At 34.6% G+C, this 18,841-nt stretch overlaps 1 protein-coding gene across 1 annotated transcript in view; it reads right to left on the reverse strand.

Moving 5' to 3' along the window:
- ADK (adenosine kinase) overlaps positions 1-18,371 on the reverse strand; it is a 320,748-nt gene extending 302,377 nt beyond the window's left edge. The window contains exons 1-3 of the mRNA XM_008062930.2: positions 18,288-18,371; positions 17,862-18,034; positions 15,936-16,044 (exon numbers count right to left, since the gene is read on the reverse strand). Coding sequence (XP_008061121.2) covers positions 15,936-16,044; positions 17,862-18,034; positions 18,288-18,371 — 366 coding nt within the window. The remainder of the gene's footprint in view (positions 1-15,935; positions 16,045-17,861; positions 18,035-18,287) is intronic.
- Positions 18,372-18,841: the final 470 nt, after the last annotated feature.

Genomic DNA, 18,841 nt, shown 5'->3' on the forward strand with positions numbered 1-18,841 from the left:
GATGGTGCTGGTTTATTTTATGTATGCATTTCTGGAAAAGAGAAACTAAAAAAAATTTGGTGGGTTATTCTACATGTGATATTTTACTTGTTACTATTTCTGTCATGTCCCTTCAACAATAACATAACAGTACAAAATAATCTTAAATTATTTATATAATGAAGATAAATAAATACGTTGAAAGATAAAAATAAAAATTCATTAGTCAGGACAGCAGAGTTTAACAGGGTTGAGAGATTGGGCAGAAATTACATGTTGGGAGTGAGGGTGCGATGGGGAAGATGAAAGAGTTACAGGAAAAAGTATCCAACGTTTATCACAATTTAAAGAAAAACTTGTGCCAGAAATGTGTTTAGAAAACAAGATAAATAAAATTTGGAAAAGCAGTAATATATCTTCCAGGACATCTTCAACTATAAGATTTACTAATATCCTTAATAACATCAGGACAAGCCGGGCTTGGTGGCTCAGCCTGTAATCCCGTGCCTTGGGAGGCTGAGGTGAGTGGATTGCCTGAGCCCGCGGGTTCGAGACCCGCCTGGGCTACTTGGTGAGACCTCATCTCTACAATAAATCAAAAAACTAGCTGGGTGTGGAAGCGCATGTCTGTAGTTCCGGCTACTTGGAAGGCTGAGGTGGAAGCATCGCCGGAGCCCAGCAGGTCGAGGTTGCGGTGGCCGGGAGCGGCCACTGCACTCCAATCCGGGCGACAGAGTGAGACTCCAACTCAAAAAATAATAATAATAATAACATCAGGACAATAGTAGTGAAAATGATAATATGAATATGTGCCAGAAATCTAGAGTTTCCAGAAGCTATCTTCAAGGGGTAGAAATAAAACATGATACACTTTAGAGATTAGCATCAAAAGAGCCCTATCATATACATAAAAAACCCATACTGGTCTGAAAATGGGTAATAAGAAATATGGAGTTACGTAAAAACTTGCCTTTCTGGGTAAACACTAGAAAGAAGGAAGGCTGTTTTCTCATTTTTTCTTCCCACTTTACCAAATAAACTTTTTTTTTTTTTTTAGCCAGAGGTCTTACTCTCTTGCCCAGGTTGAAGTGCAGAGGCACAATCATGGCTCACTGCAGCCTAAACCTGCTAACCAAATGGGCTCAGGCAATCTTTCTTGCATTAGCCTCCTGAGTAGCTGAACCACCATGGCTGGCTAATTTTTTTGATTTTTTTTTTTTTTTTTTGTAAGACATAAGAGACAAGAACTTACTATGTAACATATCTAGGTTGGTCTCAAACTCTTGGGCTCAAGCAACCCTCTGCCTTGGTCTCCTAAAGTGCTGGGATTACGGGAATGAGCTACCACGCCCAGCCAAATAAACTTTTAAAAAAAATGTTATCTACTACATGACATCTACCCAAACCAGAAAAAAAAAAAAAGATATTTCTAAGAATAACTGATACCAAAACATTATATAATGAAGATACAAATGAGTCCAAAAGTTTAAAAGACCCTTTTAAATAATACCTGCAAATAGAGAAATAGGTAAGAACAAGAGATCAAAATAGACTTATGAATTTTATTACATATTCAATGAACAAAGACATAAATATATTCTTTGTCTAATTAGGAACAATTGTATCATTTGTAGCCATAATACCTAGATAACACTGAAGCTATTTTGAGAGACATGGATATAAGATTAAATACAGGTTGCATGGAGCACTACTGATAATGGGTCCAACATGTCTTCTTGTGATTATGTGAATATTCTAAAATAAGATTATGGTGATGGTAGTAGAACCCTTTAAATACATTAACAAACTTTGGATTACATACTGTAAATGGGTAAACTTGATGGTACATGAACATCTCAATAAAGATGTTTAAACAATGATGAAATTCAATTTTATTTACCTGAAAAGATAGTGGAAACTGAACATATGGGGTAAATAATATTACTATAAAGATTTTATAATATGTTCAGAAACATGCTGGAATACAGATACCCTTCTACAGATAGACACTCAATTGCTTATGCTCAGTTTACACATGATTTCAGAGATATGACAACTAGCACATAACAATGTACACTACTGGCCAGGCTGGGTGGCTCAGCCTGTAATCCCAGCACTTTAGGAGGCTGAGGCAAGTGGATTGCCTGAGGCTGCCAGGTCAAGACCAGTCCCGACAACTTGGTGAGACCTGGTCTTTACAATAAATCAAAAATTAGCCGGGCTCGGTGGCTCAGCCTGTAATCCCGCACCTTTGGGAGGCTGAGGTGAGTGGATTGCCTGAGCTGGCGGGTTCCAGACCTGCCTGGGCAGGTGAGACCTCATCTCTACAATGAATCAAAAAAAAATTAGCCGGGCGTGGTAGTGTGCGCCTGTAGTTCCAGCTACTTGGAAGGCTGAGGCGGAAGGATCGCCGGAGCCACCGGGTTGAGCCTGGGCGACAGTGAGACTCCAACTCAAAAAAAAAAATAAATAAATAAAAAATTAGTCAGGCGTGGTAGCGCGCGGCTGTAGTTCTGGCTACTGGGAAGGCTGAGGTGGAAGGATAACTGAAGCTCAGCAGGTCAACACTGGGGTGGCCGTGAGTGTGCCCCTGCACTCCAGCCTTGGCTATGGAGTGACACTCCAACTCAAAAAACAAACAAAAAGAATGTACACTGCCATTATAATGTCTATAAGTGTTCCTTCCCTTCGTCATGTTTATTAAAGAGATTTAGTAAACATTTCATTTTTCTTAAGCAATTGCTAATTGGGCTAAAATATATAAACAGAAGTGAAAATATTTCAGTAGATGAATTGTTAATTCATTTGCTGCTCTGTATAAGTGCCTACTGTGTTAACAACTAAATGCTATACATAGGTTTATTTTCTTATTATTCTGAGGCAGTTAGCAAATAGTGTGATTTCCAATCTTATATAAAAGTCCCAGACTTCATTATAATGCCACAAGTCCACAGCACAAAATCTTCCAAATTTTTATCTTTAGGGCTCTAAGCTTCTATAATGAATACCACCATCCTAATTATTCTAAGTAAAGAGATTATTCTGCTTTGTGAAAAATAACATTACTTTAATATTCCCAAAGACTTCTTTTTACTCTTAGTAGAGACTTTTACTTTTGGTAGCTGCCAAAAATAACACTTAAGAAAAATTACAAAAATATATTAGTAAATTCTCCAAATTAGAGAAAATCTTTATGTATAAAAATTACAAAGTGTTCTATAAAAAAGATGTTATTAGAATTTCTAGAGAAATTGAAAATAAACAAATAGGATTTCTATAATCACACTCTCACTTGCACACTTATCTAGTAAGATTGTCCTTATTAAGGCAGAAATAAGAATAGCAAATCACTTGTGTAATTCACTGAATATCAATAACATATGGAAATAAAAAAATTAAAAATTAAACTCTACTGCTAATACTTAAGACGCAGTAAAATTCTTTCTTTTTTTGGTACAAGCATATCTTATTTTATTCCATTTAGCAGATATTGTGCTTTTTATAAATTATAAGATTTGTGGCAACCTATAGAGTGCCATTTTTTCCACAGAAAGTGCTCACTTTGTGTCTCTGTGTCAATTTTGGTAATTCTTGCAATATTTCAAATTTTCACATTGTTATTGTATCTGTTATTGTGATTACTGATCTTTAATATTATTACTGTAATTGTTTTGGGGTGACAGAAACCACATTCACAGAAGACGGCAAACTTAACTGATAAATGTGTGTGTTCTTACTGTTCCACCAACTGGCCATTCTCTCTCTCCCTCTTCCCTGGCCGCTCTACTCTCTGAGATACATCAAAAAATATAGATATTAGATCAACTAATAACCCTACATGACCTCTTAAGTGTTCAAGAGAAAGGACGAGTCACATGCCTCTCACTTTAAATCAAAAAGTTGGAAATGATTAAGCTTAGTGAGAAAAGCATGCTGCTAGGCAAGACAGACCAAAAGATAGGCTTCTCACACCAAAGAGCCAAGTTGTAAATGCAAGGGGAAGTTTCTTGAAGGAAATTAAAAGTTCTACTCCAATGAACACATGAATGGTAAGAAAGTGAAACAGCTTCATTGCTGATATGGGGAAAGATTTTGTGGCCTGGATAGAAGATCAAACCAACCACAACATTCACTTAAGCCAAAACCTTATCCAGAGCAAGACCTTTGAGAAAGCTGCAGAAGAAAAGTTTTAAGCTAGCAGAGGTGGGTTCATGAGGTTTAAGGAAAGAAGTCATCTTCATAACATAAAAGTGCAAGATGAAGCAAGTGCTGATAAAGAAGCTGCAGCAAGTTATCCACAAGATCTTGTTAACATAATCGAGGATGACCACACGAAACAACAGATTTTCAATGTAGACAAGATAGTCTTTTATTGGAAGATCTGGGACTGAAAGCTAGAGAGCAGTCCATGCTTGGCTTTGAAGCTACAAAAGACAGGCTGATTCTCTTATTAGGGACTAATGCAGCTGGTGACTTTCAGTTGAAGTCAACGTTCGTTTTTATTTTGAAAATCCGAGGACCCTTAAGAATGAAGACTAAATCTACTCTGCCTGTGCTCTACTAATGGAACAACAAGGCCTGGATGATAGCACATCTGTTTACATCATGGTTTTCTGAATATTTTAAGTCTACTGTTCAGACCTACTGCTCTGAAAAAAAGATTCCTTTGAAATATTACTGCACATTAATATCCCAACAGGTCAATCAAGAGTTCTGATGGAGACGTACAAGAAGATGAATGTTGTTTCCATGCCTGCTAACGCAACATTCATTCTTCAGCCCACTGATCAAGGTGTTATTTTGACCTTCAAGTATTATCATTTTAGAAATACATTTTGTAAGGCGATAGCTGCTATAAAAAGTCAGATTCCTCTGATAGACCTGGGCAAAGTCAATGGAAAAATCTCCTGGAAAGGATTCACTATTCTAGATGCCATTAAGAACATCTGTGATTCACAGGAAGAGGTAAAAATATCAACATTAACAGGAATTTTTAAGAAGCAGATGCCAACCCTCACGGATGACTTTGAGGAATTCAAGACTTCAGTGAAAGAAGTTAATTGCATGTGTGGTGAAAACAGCAAGAGAAACAGAATTAGAATTAGAAGCCTGAAGATGATAGTGAATTGTTGCAATCTCATCATAAAACTTGAAAGGATAAGGAGCTGCTTCTTATAAATGAACAAAGAAGGTGGTTTCTTGAGATGAAATGTATTTCTGGTGAAGATGCTGTAAACATTGTTAAAATGACAACAAGGGATTTAGAATATTTCATAAACTTAGTTGATAAAACAACTGCAGGGTTAGAGAATTGACTCCAATTTTGAAAGAAGTTCTAATGTGGGCAAAAATATTTTAAAAAAAGAAAAATATTTTATGAAAAGTCAATTGATGTGACAAACTTCACTGTTGTCTTATTTGAAAAAACTGTCACACCTACTCCAACCATCAGCAACTACTACCTTGATAAGTCAGCAGCCATCAACACTAAGGCAAGACCCTCCATGAGCAAAAAGATTATTACATGATGAAGGCTCCTATGATCATTAGCACATTTTAGCAATAAGGTACTTTTAATTAAAGCACATTTTAAAAGATATAACGCTATTGCACACTTTAGAGTATAGTGTACACACAACTTTTATAAGCATTGGGAAACCAAAAAGTTCATGTGACTTTTTTTTTTTTTTTTTTTGAGTTGGAGTCTTACTCTGTCCCCAGAGTGGAGTGCAGTAGCTGCTCCCAGCCACTGCAGCCTTGACCTGCTGGGCTCCGGCGATCCTTCCACCTCAGCCTTCCAAGTAGCCGGAATTACAGGCATGCGCTACCACGCCCGGCTGATTTTTTGATTTATTGTAGAGATGAAGTCTCGCTGCCCAGGCGGGTCTCGAACCCACGGGCTCAGGCAATCCACTCACCTCAGCCTCCCAAAGGTGCGGGATTACAGGCTAAGCCACTGAGCCCAGCTATGTGACTTGTTTTATTGTGGTATTTGCTTTATTGTGGTGGTCTGTCTCCAAGGCATGCCTGTATTCTTCATATATTACATCTGGGTTAAACAAATATATCCTTACTGTATAGTTTGGGCTTACATGAAGGGATGTCAAATTGGCATATAAAATTCTAAACCCCTGCATGACAAAGATTCATATGTATGAAATGTCAGGAATTTTACAATAACATGAAAGGCTCTAGAAAGAACAAACAACTCCACATATTTCTTTTCATTTTACTCTTTGAATTTACAAATGAAATAGTTAAGGTCAACTGCAAGGACATTTTCAAATAAAAGCTTAACAAATCACAGTTAATCCCTAATGAAGTCAATGAAGCAGTCCAGAATAGGATGGTTAAAAACTGGAAGTAAAAATACAGGAATAAAGTCATATGGTGAACTCTGATTTGGACTATATAATGGGAGTTCTAATTCATAAGAGTTGAAAAACTATACTTGTAACAATAAGTAAAATGCCAGAGTAGTTCAGACATTCCACTTCTTTAATAATCTCAGAATATTATAAAGATTAATTAATAAATTACAAAAAATACTTTGAACTGTATTTAAATGATATAAAAGAACTGTGACTTATTATTAATCATTTGTCATTCACAAAATAGCTTGAATTTTTAAAAAAAAAAAATTAGGGGCTAGGCGCAGTGGCTCAAACCTATAATCCCAGCCCAGGGGTTTGAGACTAGCCCCAGCAACTTGGAGATCTCACCTCTACAATAATTAGAAAAAATTACCCGGGCATGGTGGCACATGCCTGTGGTTCCAGCTGCTTGGAAGGCTGAGGCGGAAGAATCGCCTGAGCCCCACAGGTTGAGGCTGCGGTGGCCATGAGCGTGCCACTGCACTCCAGCCTGGGCAACAGAGTGAGAATCCGACTCAAAAACAAACAAACAACAAAAAAAATCAGTTCACTTTTTCTTTCACAGTATATTTATTATAACAGTATAGCTTTCAAAGGTTTGTTCTATTACAAAGGTTTGTTCCATTGTCTAAAAATGTTTGAGATAATTGAACTTAAGTAATTGAAAATAAGTTAGTAAAACCTTTTTATAAATCGTTAATGGTCAAGAAGTTTCCAGGGTTTTTTTTGGGGGGGCCAGTAAATCTCTAACAGATATGCTAAAATATATTTACTCTCTCTCTCTCTCTCTTTCTCTTTTTTTTCCCCTTCAATTTCTATGGGGTTATCATTTCAAAACAAATTCATTCACTTTCACTAGAAACTTTCTCAAATCTTTTCATGACAGAGTGAAGAATACCAGATGACTCATTCTAAATTTTGAGCATGAAATAATCTTTTTTTGTTTGTTTGTTTTTTTGATTTGGAGTCTCACTCTGTAACCCAGACTGGAGTGCAGCGGCCACTCCCGATCACCGCAGCCTCGACCTGCTGGGCTCCGGTGATCCTTCCACCTCAGCCTTCCGAGTAGCCGGAACTACAGGCGCGCTACCATGCCAGGCTAATTTTTTGATTTGTTGTAGAGATGAGGTCTCGTCAAGTTGCCCAGGTGGGTCTCGAACCCGCGGGCTCAGGCATTCCACTCACCTCAGCCTCCCAAGGCGCGGGATTACAGGCTGAGCCACCGAACCTGGCTTGAAATAATCTTTTAAAAAATTCTGGTCACATTTTAGTGTAAAAAAATTCTAGTAATCTTTTAGTAAATACTGGCAAAAGACAACAAAATCCTAAAAAATAGCAATTATTTACTTCACTATATGTTTGTTTTAACCTGTTATTCAGTGTTCACAGACCATACTAATGACAAGTAAAATTTCAACTATATGATTTCTTAAAATAGATTTCTTACAATTTATCACACCATCTTATTTTAAAGCTTTTAGTTATTGCTTTCAGATTACTGAAAAGTTTAATTATAACTCAGTATAAATAAAAGTTTTACTAGGATAAATTATTATTCATGGCATAGGTATAGAAAACCCAACTAAGCTGAACAAAGCAGGAGATGCAAAACCTAAACACTTGTTAAGATTAAAACTTATCAATTATATACAAATACTTCTATTTCTTCCAAGTATTAATTCTATTCTTTGTCTCCAAGGTTGTATACTTCTCCATATCATGTTTCTTCTTTGGCCTATAATCATATTCCTCTTATTCTAGAAGCAAACATCAGTTACACCTGAAAACTCTATCCTCACAAAAACCATGATACCCCAAATGGTAAAATTATAGGCTGAAAATGGATAAAAGTGGTCAAGAACAAGTTATAAAATAAATGCAGACAGGAAAAAGAAGACCTACAATAAGAAACAGAAACTGAAATCACACACACACACAAAATAGGTAGGAGTGTTCAAGTAAAATTCAAACTACAAGTCTCATATTCTTACACAGTTATTACACAGATATGATTTATCATCTTTTTGTTTATAGTATAACACACAAAATATGTGTTAATGGATTGTTTATAGTATATAGCCTGGGCGAAAGAGTGAGACTCCAACTCAAAAAAAAAGAAAAAAGTGATATGAGAATTTTGACTGTGCTAGGAGTTGGTGACTCTAACCCCCACATTATCCAAGGGTCAACTGTAATGTCTCACCATAACTTGTGATTTTTGCTTTTACTCAAATATTCCCTGTAACGCATTTATCAGTAATGGTTTTGGTAATTTTCTGACACTCTAATAGGTCAAGTAAGAGAGAAATAAAATTACTGGATAACAAAGTTAACTATGTTAACTGAGCACAGTATCTGGAATTTAAAGCAAATGTTATGTTCCAAGAAAAGTCAGTATAGAATGAATACAGAGATAAATCACGGTAAAATTATCAGATTCAAATTAAAAGAAAAGTTAAACAATCATGCAGAAAAAGCAAGCCACCTAAAAAAGAGAAAAACTAAACCCAACCCAGGTATTTCCACTTCCAATCAATATGAAGGATTCCAATCAATATGCATCAGATTTACAACTATAACAAATCATAAGAGCAAGACTCAAAGGTATGACATCTGTTCCATGTAACTTAACTATATCACAGAATAAACCTCAAGGAAAATTATGGTAGCATAAAAATATCCTTTACTCAAAAAAGGTACAATTCATAACACTGTGCAGCCAACGATTATAGGAATACTAATAGTCAGGAAAATACAACCTTTAATGAGGAAGATAAGCAAACACTCAAAACCAATCCAGAAGTGACAAATATTTTATAATTAACAGAGAAGATCATTAAAAGTTATAGGTCGGGATGGTAGCTCACACCTGTAATCTCAACACTTTAGGAGGCTCAGGCAAGAAGACTGCTTGAGCACAGGAGTTGATGACGGGCAACATAGCAAGACCTTGTCTCTATAAAAAATAAAAAATAAATGTAAAAAAATGGGGCAACCCCTTCGGGTCCCCTCCCATTGTGGGAGCTTTTCTGTCTTCTTAATAAATCCTGCTTTCTCAAAATAAAATCTAAAATAAAATAAAATAATAAAAAAATGAAGTTATTTTATATGCTCCAAAACCCAATCAAGGAAGAGGTAAAAGACCCAACTCAATTTTCTAGATGTCAAAACAACACTGAGATGAACTATATACAATGGATGGGACTAATGAAATCTAAGGTATTACAGAAGAAAATATTAGTGAACTAGAAGGCACAGCAAAGAAGGTATCCAAAACAAAACACAGAGAAAACAATGAATTAAAAAGAAAAGAAAACAAAAAAGCATCAGTGAACTTTGTGACAACTTCAAGTGGCCTAAAGGGGTAAGAAGACAAACTCTGAGAAAATAGGACTGAAAACATCCCAAACATAATAGCAATTATAAACAAACAGCACCAAGACTAAGCAAAACCCAAGCACAAGAAACATGAAGAATATACTAAGACACATCACAATGAAATTAGCTGCAACCACTAATAAACAGGAAATCTTAAAAGCAGCAGAAGTTGTGGGACAGGGGTGTGAAATACTGAAGGACAAAAGAATGCCAGATTGCTCATCAAGAACAATGCAAGCAAGAAGACAACGAGGAAACATCTTTCATATACTGAAAAAACTGTCAAACTAGAACTATATTATCTGGTAAAAATGACTTTCAAAATTGAAGGTTAAATCAAGATGTTTTCAAATAAACAAGAGTTCAAAGAATTTATTACCAATAGATCCAAAAACAAGAAATGTTAAAGAATGCTGTTTAAGCAGAAGGAAAACGTTGCGAGATGGAAATCTGATTCTAAACAAAAGGAACGAAGAGCACTAGAAATAGCAATTACATGAGTAAATATATATTTTTTCCTTATTATATAAGTCTTTTACAAAAGGTATCTGACAACGTAAATAAAATAATATCAGTGGTATGATGTTTATAACATACATATAGAAGCAAAATGTATGTTGTGGCATGTAAATTATGTATTAACAAAGCTGTTTTTTAAAGAAATAAGCAATTAAAAAGTTTTTAAAAGTTAGTGACAATGAAGTCTAGGAGTGACAAAATGGAAATATACTGTTTTAAGCTTCTTATTCTATGCGTGAACTCACATAGTATTATATGAAGGCAAACTGATGAATGAAGGATGCGTACTGTAAATCCTAATGCAACCACTAAGAAAATAACAAGAGAAATTAAGCCCACAAAGATAAACATACTGATTAACTCAAAAGAGGGCAGAAAAAAAAAAGAACGAAGAAAAAACTAATAGAAAAAAAGAGAATACTACCAAGATGATGAACACAAGCCTAACCATATCACACTGAATGGGGATAGTATAAATATTCCAATTAAAAAACAGACATTCTCAGGTTGGACAAAAAATAAGATCCAATTATATGTTGCTTATGAGAAATGTACTTTACACATTAATTTTTTAGCTTCATAATGAGTATAAAAGTTTTTTTTACACTACACTGTAATCTCCATTAAGTGAGCAATTGTATTGTCTATAAAACAATGCATACACCTTAATCTGAAAATACCAAAAAATGCTTATGATCATCTGTGACTTCAGAGTGTCATAATTATTTTTCTGGTGGAGGGTCTTGCCTTGATGGCTGTCAACTGATAACGGTGGTGGTTGCTGAAGGTTGGGTTAGGTGTGGAAATGTCTAAAAAATAAATTAACAGTGAAGCTTGAAAAAAAAAAAAAGAAATGCACTTAAAAAAAAAGGCAAACAGGGTCTGGGCTCGGTGGCTCAACCTGTAATCCCAGCACTTTGGGAGGCCAAGGTGAGTGGATTGCCTGAGCTCACGGATTCAAGACCAGCCCAGGCAACTTGGCGAGACCTCATCTCTACAATAATTCAAAAAACTAGCCGGGTGTGGTAGCGCGAGCCTGTAGTTCTGGCTACTTGGAAGGCTGAGGCAGAAGGATTGCCAGAGCCCAGGTTGAGGATGTGGTGGCCGGGAGCATGTCACTGCACTCCAGTCTGGGCGACAGAATGAGATTTCAATCCCCCCAGAAGAAAGAAAAATAGTGAAAGGGAGGAAAAAGATATGCTATATCAATAATCAAAGAAAGCTAGATTGGCTATATTAATATCAGACATAGTAAATTTCAAGGCAAAGTATATTATCAGAAATAAATATTTCATAATGACATATGGACCAAATAATCAACACACACTTTATGTACCTAATAACAGAGTTTCAATATACATTAAGCAAAAACAAATAAAATATCAGGGAGAAATACACCAATCCACAATTAGAGGATGATCTCTAGAAAATCTCCATATCTAGAAATTAAACAACAAATATCTAAATAACAAATGATTCAAAGAAGAAATAAAAATAGACATTCGAAAGTACTTCAAACTAAATGAAAACTTATTAAAATATGTGGATGAGGCCAGGCTCGGTGGCTCAGCCTGTAATTCCAGCACTTTGGGAGGCTGAGGCGAGTGGATTGCCTGAGCCAGTGGGTTCGAGACCCACCCAGGCAACTTGGCGACATTTCCTCTCTACAATAAATCAAAAACTAGCCGGACGTGGTAGCGCGCACCTGTAGTTCCGGCTACTTGGAAGGCTGAGATGGAAGGATTGCGGGAGTCCAGCAGGTCGAGGCTGTGGTGGCCGGGACTGTCCCACTGAACTCCAGTCTGGGAGACAGAGTAAGACTCCAACTCAAAAAAAAAAAAAAAAATCTGGGATGAAGCTAAATAAGTATTTAGAAATATACAGCACTAAGTATGTATAGTAGAAAAAAGTGACAAAGCAATGAATTAATCTTCTAATTTAAGAAGGAAACCAAAGGGATGAGGAGAGGTGGGATGGAGAGGAGTAAGGAGAAGAAGAATAACCACAATGAAATACAAAGAAGCAGAAAAAGAGAAAATAAAAAGAACAGAAGTAAAAATCAACCTGGGCTTAGGCTTCCCAGAAAAAGTGCTAGAAGTCAATGAATCAATGTCTACAAAGTATTTTGTTGTGCAAAATATTATACTAAAAAAGTTGTTATTTGAGTCCTTCTTACTAAAAAAAAAGTTGATGACAAAATCCAGTAAATTGAGAGATAATCAAAATAAACAATAAAGAAATGGGAAAACTGTGATAAAGCAGTTGGTGATAAGCATTTAATTCATTTAAATATAGAATTAAGACTATAAGAATTACAGATGGGAGGCCGAGGTACGAGGATTGCCTGAGTTCACAGGTTCGAGATCAGCCTGGACAACTTGGCAATAAATAAAAAAGTTAGCCAGGCATGGTGGCACATGCCTGTAGTTCCAGCTACTTGGAAGGCTGAGGCAGAAGGATCACCTGAACCCAGCAGGTTGAGGCTGCGGTGGTCGTGTGCATGCCACTGCATTCCAGCCTGGGTGACAGAGTAAGACTGTGACTCCAAAAAAAAAAAAGAATTATGGTTATAGAACAAAATACAAATGTTTAAACATTGGTAATGTTAAGAAACAAAATGTGAAAGTGTAACTACTAAAATTCAAGAGAAAGGATGAAATATTGCTAATTTTCTCATTTTTCAGAGTAAATTAATACAGCTTAACAGGAAACATATAGTTTAGAAAAATCAACAGCTCCAATATCCTAATCTTTTTCATAAGGCTTTCTTAAATATCATAGTCTTAGAGATCTAATTTAGGAAAATGTTATTTCTTGAGAAGAAACAGATATATCCCAATCTGATTCTAAGGTGAGGAGTACATGAGATTTATGTTTTTAAAAACATAACTAGCTAGTCAATATAACCAGTAGTCCTTAATTATCTGCTAACTGGGATCTGAGAATTTGGCTTAAAGATGGAAAAACTGAATTTACATGGCATAGAATGGGACACTTATTATGAAAGGTTAAAAATTTTTTTTAAAAGATCTCAATGCTTTATTTAAACCAACAGAGGATGCTGGTATATCCATATTCAATTTCAGGTTTTAATCAAGAAAGTTTCTGATGGGAACTCATTGAACACATTATATGGTGAAGAAAATGACCAAGTTTTGAATTTGCTTAGTGTTCATTCACCATTGCCAGTTTATGGAACAGTGGGAAGAAACAGAGCTGAGTATGATGATCTAGTATATTTTAAGAAATGCAGACAGATGTCTTAATTCAGAAATCTGTCGAATAGATAAACTGAGTTATTTGCTTAGATCAAGAACATTTGAGAATTAAAAAGCTCTCTGAATGCTAACTAGTTAATCCTCATTAGTTTATGATGACGATGTAAGGAAACTGATGACACCACAGAACCTGAAAGTATAGGGCAGCCCATTTAATTTAATTTATGGTTTGAACATATGCTAAGACAAGACAAGGCTAGACTACATTTTATTTCTGAATGTTCTGAACTCAAAGGGAATGAAAGATTTTTAAAATTGCAAAATGTTTGCAAAATGAGGCACAGTGGCTTACCCCTGTAACACTAGCACTTTGTGAGGCCGAGGCAGGAGGAATGTTTGAGCCTAGGAGCTTGAGACCAGCCTAGGCAACATAGTGAGACCTCATCTCTACAAAAAATTATAAAATTAGCTGTACGTGGTGGCACACATCTGTAGTCCCAGCTACTTGGGCAACTAGGATGGAAGGATGCCTGAGTTCAGGAGGTCGAGGCTACTGTAAGCCATGATCATGCCACTTCAGCTTGGGTGACAGAGTGAGACCCAGACTCAAAAAAACAAAAATACTATAGAATGTCTTTGCAGAAATAACATTACATTTCAGAAGGGAGCTCACAGATTTTAATGAATAAGAACTCGGCTCTTAGTTATTAGCCAAATAATTATCTGTTCAGTGCCCACCAAGAATGTACAATATCCCAAGTATTCATGAGTCTACTATTTTCAGAACTATTTTGGAACAAGTCAAACTATAAGCAGAGTACAGATTTACCAAGCAAAGTAAAAAAGCATTATTTTTATGAAACTGTTGAAACAGAAGCTAAGAGCTAACAGTTACCATAAGAGATATCAACTGAAATCCATTTTGTTATTTCCTTGGTTGAACATACCACCCAAGTCTCAAAAATAATCCCATCTGCCTTATTAATTTGACCAAAACTAGATCACTTTACACCTTACAAAACTGCACATTAGTATAAATACTTAATACTATTATAAAAACTCCATTAACTCAAATTTAGCTAGTTAGGTTATAGTACAAAATTGTTAAAACTATGAGTTGTTTGCAAGTTGGCTCATAATACAGAATTGAACTACTATACATTGAAATTTAGAGAACTGCAATTGTCAAGTTAAATATACTTTTTCATCAGAATATACTGTCTTATTTCATAGTCAATGAAAATAATATATATCATGCCAAACTTTAAACCATGTACTCTTTGAAAATCACTCTCAAATGAAAGATGGTTTGAAATAGTACATAAATCCCCCCTAAAGAATCACACTACAAAAACACATTACCAAGATTTGAAAAATGAGACCATTTTGAGTAATAAAATAGAAATAATAAAGAGGAAAAAAAATCTTTTAATTCTTAATATGTTTTTCTCAAATGCTGGCAGAAGAGATAACATGACTTTCCATTACATAATCTTCTCAATGTAAGCATTTATTTGACAGTTATAAAGGGATAGGATTTGGCATACAGAAGAATCAATAACAATGTTGTAAAGCCTACAGCAGTGCACATAAACATGCTGTAGTAGACATTAACATTAGGTTGAAAGAAATAATTATATTTTCAATAAACATGTTCCTACTGGATAATCAATTTTTTACACGTCTCACCAGCTGTTTCACACAGCTCAGGTAGTGAAATGGCAGCAGCTGTTATACCAAAACCATGTATTATATGCATATGAGATGCTTTTAATTTTTCATAGGTATCTACTTATTTGTGAGCAACCACATTTCACACATATTAAATAAAAACAAGTTAATCACAGGGTGATTAATTCAGAAGAATTTTTAGTACAGTCCTATTTTAGAAATGAATTCTTAACCAATTATTTTTATGTCAGAAGACATAATAATTCAAATTACACGCTGCCCTTATTTCCAGATTTAAGAGATTTGTCATGATCAATGTTTTTGAAATATTAAATTAAAAGGTGTCATAGTAATTACTATGGAATAAATAGCAATTAAGATTTCTTTTAGGCAAAAAAGCTCAAACTATTTGCAATGAATATTTATACTACTACTATTTTTCTACACAATTCATGTGCCATTCACAAAAAATTGACTAAAAATATAAAATGCTAAGTTTGCAGAATTATTTCAAAATAGATTAAGAAACTGACTTGGTACAGAAGTGAGTTGAGAAGCATCTATGTATAATGTATACCAAAAAAAGATAGATGTGAAGGTAAAATACAAATCATGTTACCCATAGAAAGATCAGATTTCTCTTTAGTATTTATGAGTGAATCTAATGTATGCTTTGAGATGGTAAATAATTTGCAGAATAAGTAAAAGACAATTATCTTAAAATATATATCAGCCAACAACTATAATCTATCGTGTTAATATGTGCCAGGTTAATATGTATTAGGTAAATACTTACTGCTATATAACACACTCTTGCTTTTTTTACCAGCATCCAGTTTTTTTCCAAATCAAGATGTTTTTCCTTCTTATAACAATTGGCAGCAGCAAGATTAGCTACAAGGGACCTAAAACAACCAAAGAAATAGCAAGTAGTCTTTACTCACACTATAACCCAACTTGGCATGTATTTCTATACAGTTAACTATGAATATTTTTTCAAAGTCTTTGATTTATAACATTTTAATTAATTCTTCAAAACAGATGTTACTGATTTTTCAAATAAATATAAATAATATTAATTTTGTTTGGAGAACTTTTTGAAACTTCTATGTTGACTCTGAGGTAAACAGACATGTTAATACTTGTTTAAACATCACCAGGTATTTTGAGAAACTGGCATTTAAGTATCCTTTTGATACTAAAATAAGACCTACTTTTTATATTTTAGTAGTTCAAAATGTAGTTAAGAAAAAAAGCTACTTAGATATTATGTAAAAAGAAATCTATGCAACTCAAAACATTACGTTTATAGTGGAAAAATATCTTTAGAAAAATAAGCATCAATATACTATAATTGACTACTTAATCTAATGCTTTAAAAGTCAAATATGGAATTAATTTCACAAAACACACATATAAATGTAGGCCATATTCCTATGAGGAATTAATTTGCAAACCATTACATTTTAAGGACTGGAATCAATTAGAATTGGTTTCTATAGCTGAACAGTCCCTGGGCTGGTCTAGTTTTACAGCTGAAAATTTTAAGTATACTACTGCATTTTAAAGCTTGCTAAGAGTGCCAACTAGATCATTTAATTATAGCCCAACAATTAAACTTAATGAAATAAAATAATTATTTACATTGAATATAAATAAATAAAAATTCTTTTCTTTCTCATTCAGGCCTAGAATTTATAAAATTTTTATCTTTTTCTAAGTAAATAGTAACAGTTATGGCTTATAAAAATCATCTCATCATTTGAGACTTTGATAATATGTTCAGTTCCTTTGTTTAAAAGAAAAAAAAGGAAATTCAGTTTTCTTTCAAAACATATTTCTGTCAGGTACGGGGGCTCACGCCTGTAATCCCAGCACTTTGGGAGGTGGAGGTGAGAGGATTTCCTGAGCCCACAGGTTCGAGACCAGCCTTGACAACTTGGTGAGACCTCATCTCCATGATAAATCAAAAAATTAGCCAGGCATGGTGGTGTGCACCTGTAATTCCAGCTACTTAGATGGCTGAGGTGGAAGAATCCCCTGAGTCCAGCAGGTTGAGGCTGCAGTGGCTGTAAGTGTGCCACTGCACTCCTGCCTGGGCAACAGAGTGAGACTCCAACTCAGGAAAAAAAAAAAAAAGAAAGAAATATCTCCAAGTAGCTACCAAAGAATAAACATAACCAATTCATTGAAAGCCCTGAGAGACATAGTTCAAGTTTATATGAAGAATTTCCTAATAAGAAAAGTTGCGTATATATATACTTGGTTGCTTTTGGAGTGAAGATGTTTAATATGGATAAATGACCATATGCTACAAATGATTAGATGACCTAAATCATGACACAATGTAATATAATATTTTATATATGTAAAATATACATACACATACATATTATAATCTTCCAATCTCAGGATACAGTGAAAAGAATGTTCTTTCTAATCCAAGATTGACAAACAAAGTAGCTATAAGACATTGAGTAAAATATTTTCCTTTTCTGATCCTATTTATGAAAAGTAGAGACTGGACTAAATAATATCAAACTTTCATTCCATTATGTCTCATACTTCAAAAGCATGTCCTACAAAAGTAAATTCAGAAACAAAAAAGGATATAAGGAAAAACATTAAAAGTAATTATAAATATAAAGTCTAAATTCCAAATTCATATTGGAACTCAGATTCTAGCCAATTAGAACACGGTTTCCCATGGAATTACACTGACCTGTTGTCATCAGTGATGCACGCAGCACAAGTTCCTGTTGGTTGCTCATTCTGTTCATAGTAATGAGCATCCACATGGGCTTCAGCAGCTTTTCTCTTCAGGATCTCCCCAAATTTATCTATCCCAATGCATCCAAAAAACGTTGCTGCTTTATGTGGCTGCTGAATCATCCACTATAAGATAGGAACATAAATAATTTAATGGGTCAAAAATGATACACATAGTTCAATATTCTGCCATGGAGAGTGGTATGAAGGGGATGCTTTGTGAGAAACTGGCTGTTATGAATGGAATTTCAATTCTGTACAACCACTTATGACAACAAATTAGATATAACAACTATGTATTATTTTATTATACTACTTTGAAAGGGAGAAATAAAGTATATATAATGGACGAAAACTCAGATGCTAAAGTCATACACACCATAAGTCCAATGCTGGTTTGATTTAGGAAACTAAGAGTGAGTCCCAATATTAGTCTAGCATTGTTATAAAGTCTAGAATCCATCTTGGTTGAAGACTGTCTGAGTGCAAATCTTGCCTCTGCCACTTACTAGCTGCAGAAATTAGAGCATGTTACTTAACATTTCTATACTTCATTTTCTTCATCTTTAAAGTGAGGACATAATTATAAATATATCTAGTAAGGTTGTTAAGGATTAATTAAAATAATGAAGTTGACGTATGTGTATTGCTGAACATAGTATGCAGGACAGAGTAAACAACATAAATTAGCTATGGTTATCACCATTATATCCATGCTCATTGTAATAAATCAAATATAAATTAAGCTAAAACATACAAATGTTGAGTAAATTTTTTTAAAAACTCAGAAGATGGCTAAAACTCTAATTATAAATGCCATGTGTTCATTAAAGTGAGTCTCATAAACTCACTTTTAAAATGACAATGGATTTCTTATAAAATGAATACTTTTAGCAGATTTGAACTTTCATCTTTCATAATTTGCTCAAATTC

This window comes from Carlito syrichta, unplaced genomic scaffold (assembly GCF_000164805.1).
Source record: "Carlito syrichta isolate Samal-C Ts95f unplaced genomic scaffold, Tarsius_syrichta-2.0.1 Scaffold305927, whole genome shotgun sequence".
Taxonomy (NCBI): Eukaryota; Metazoa; Chordata; class Mammalia; order Primates; family Tarsiidae; genus Carlito; species Carlito syrichta.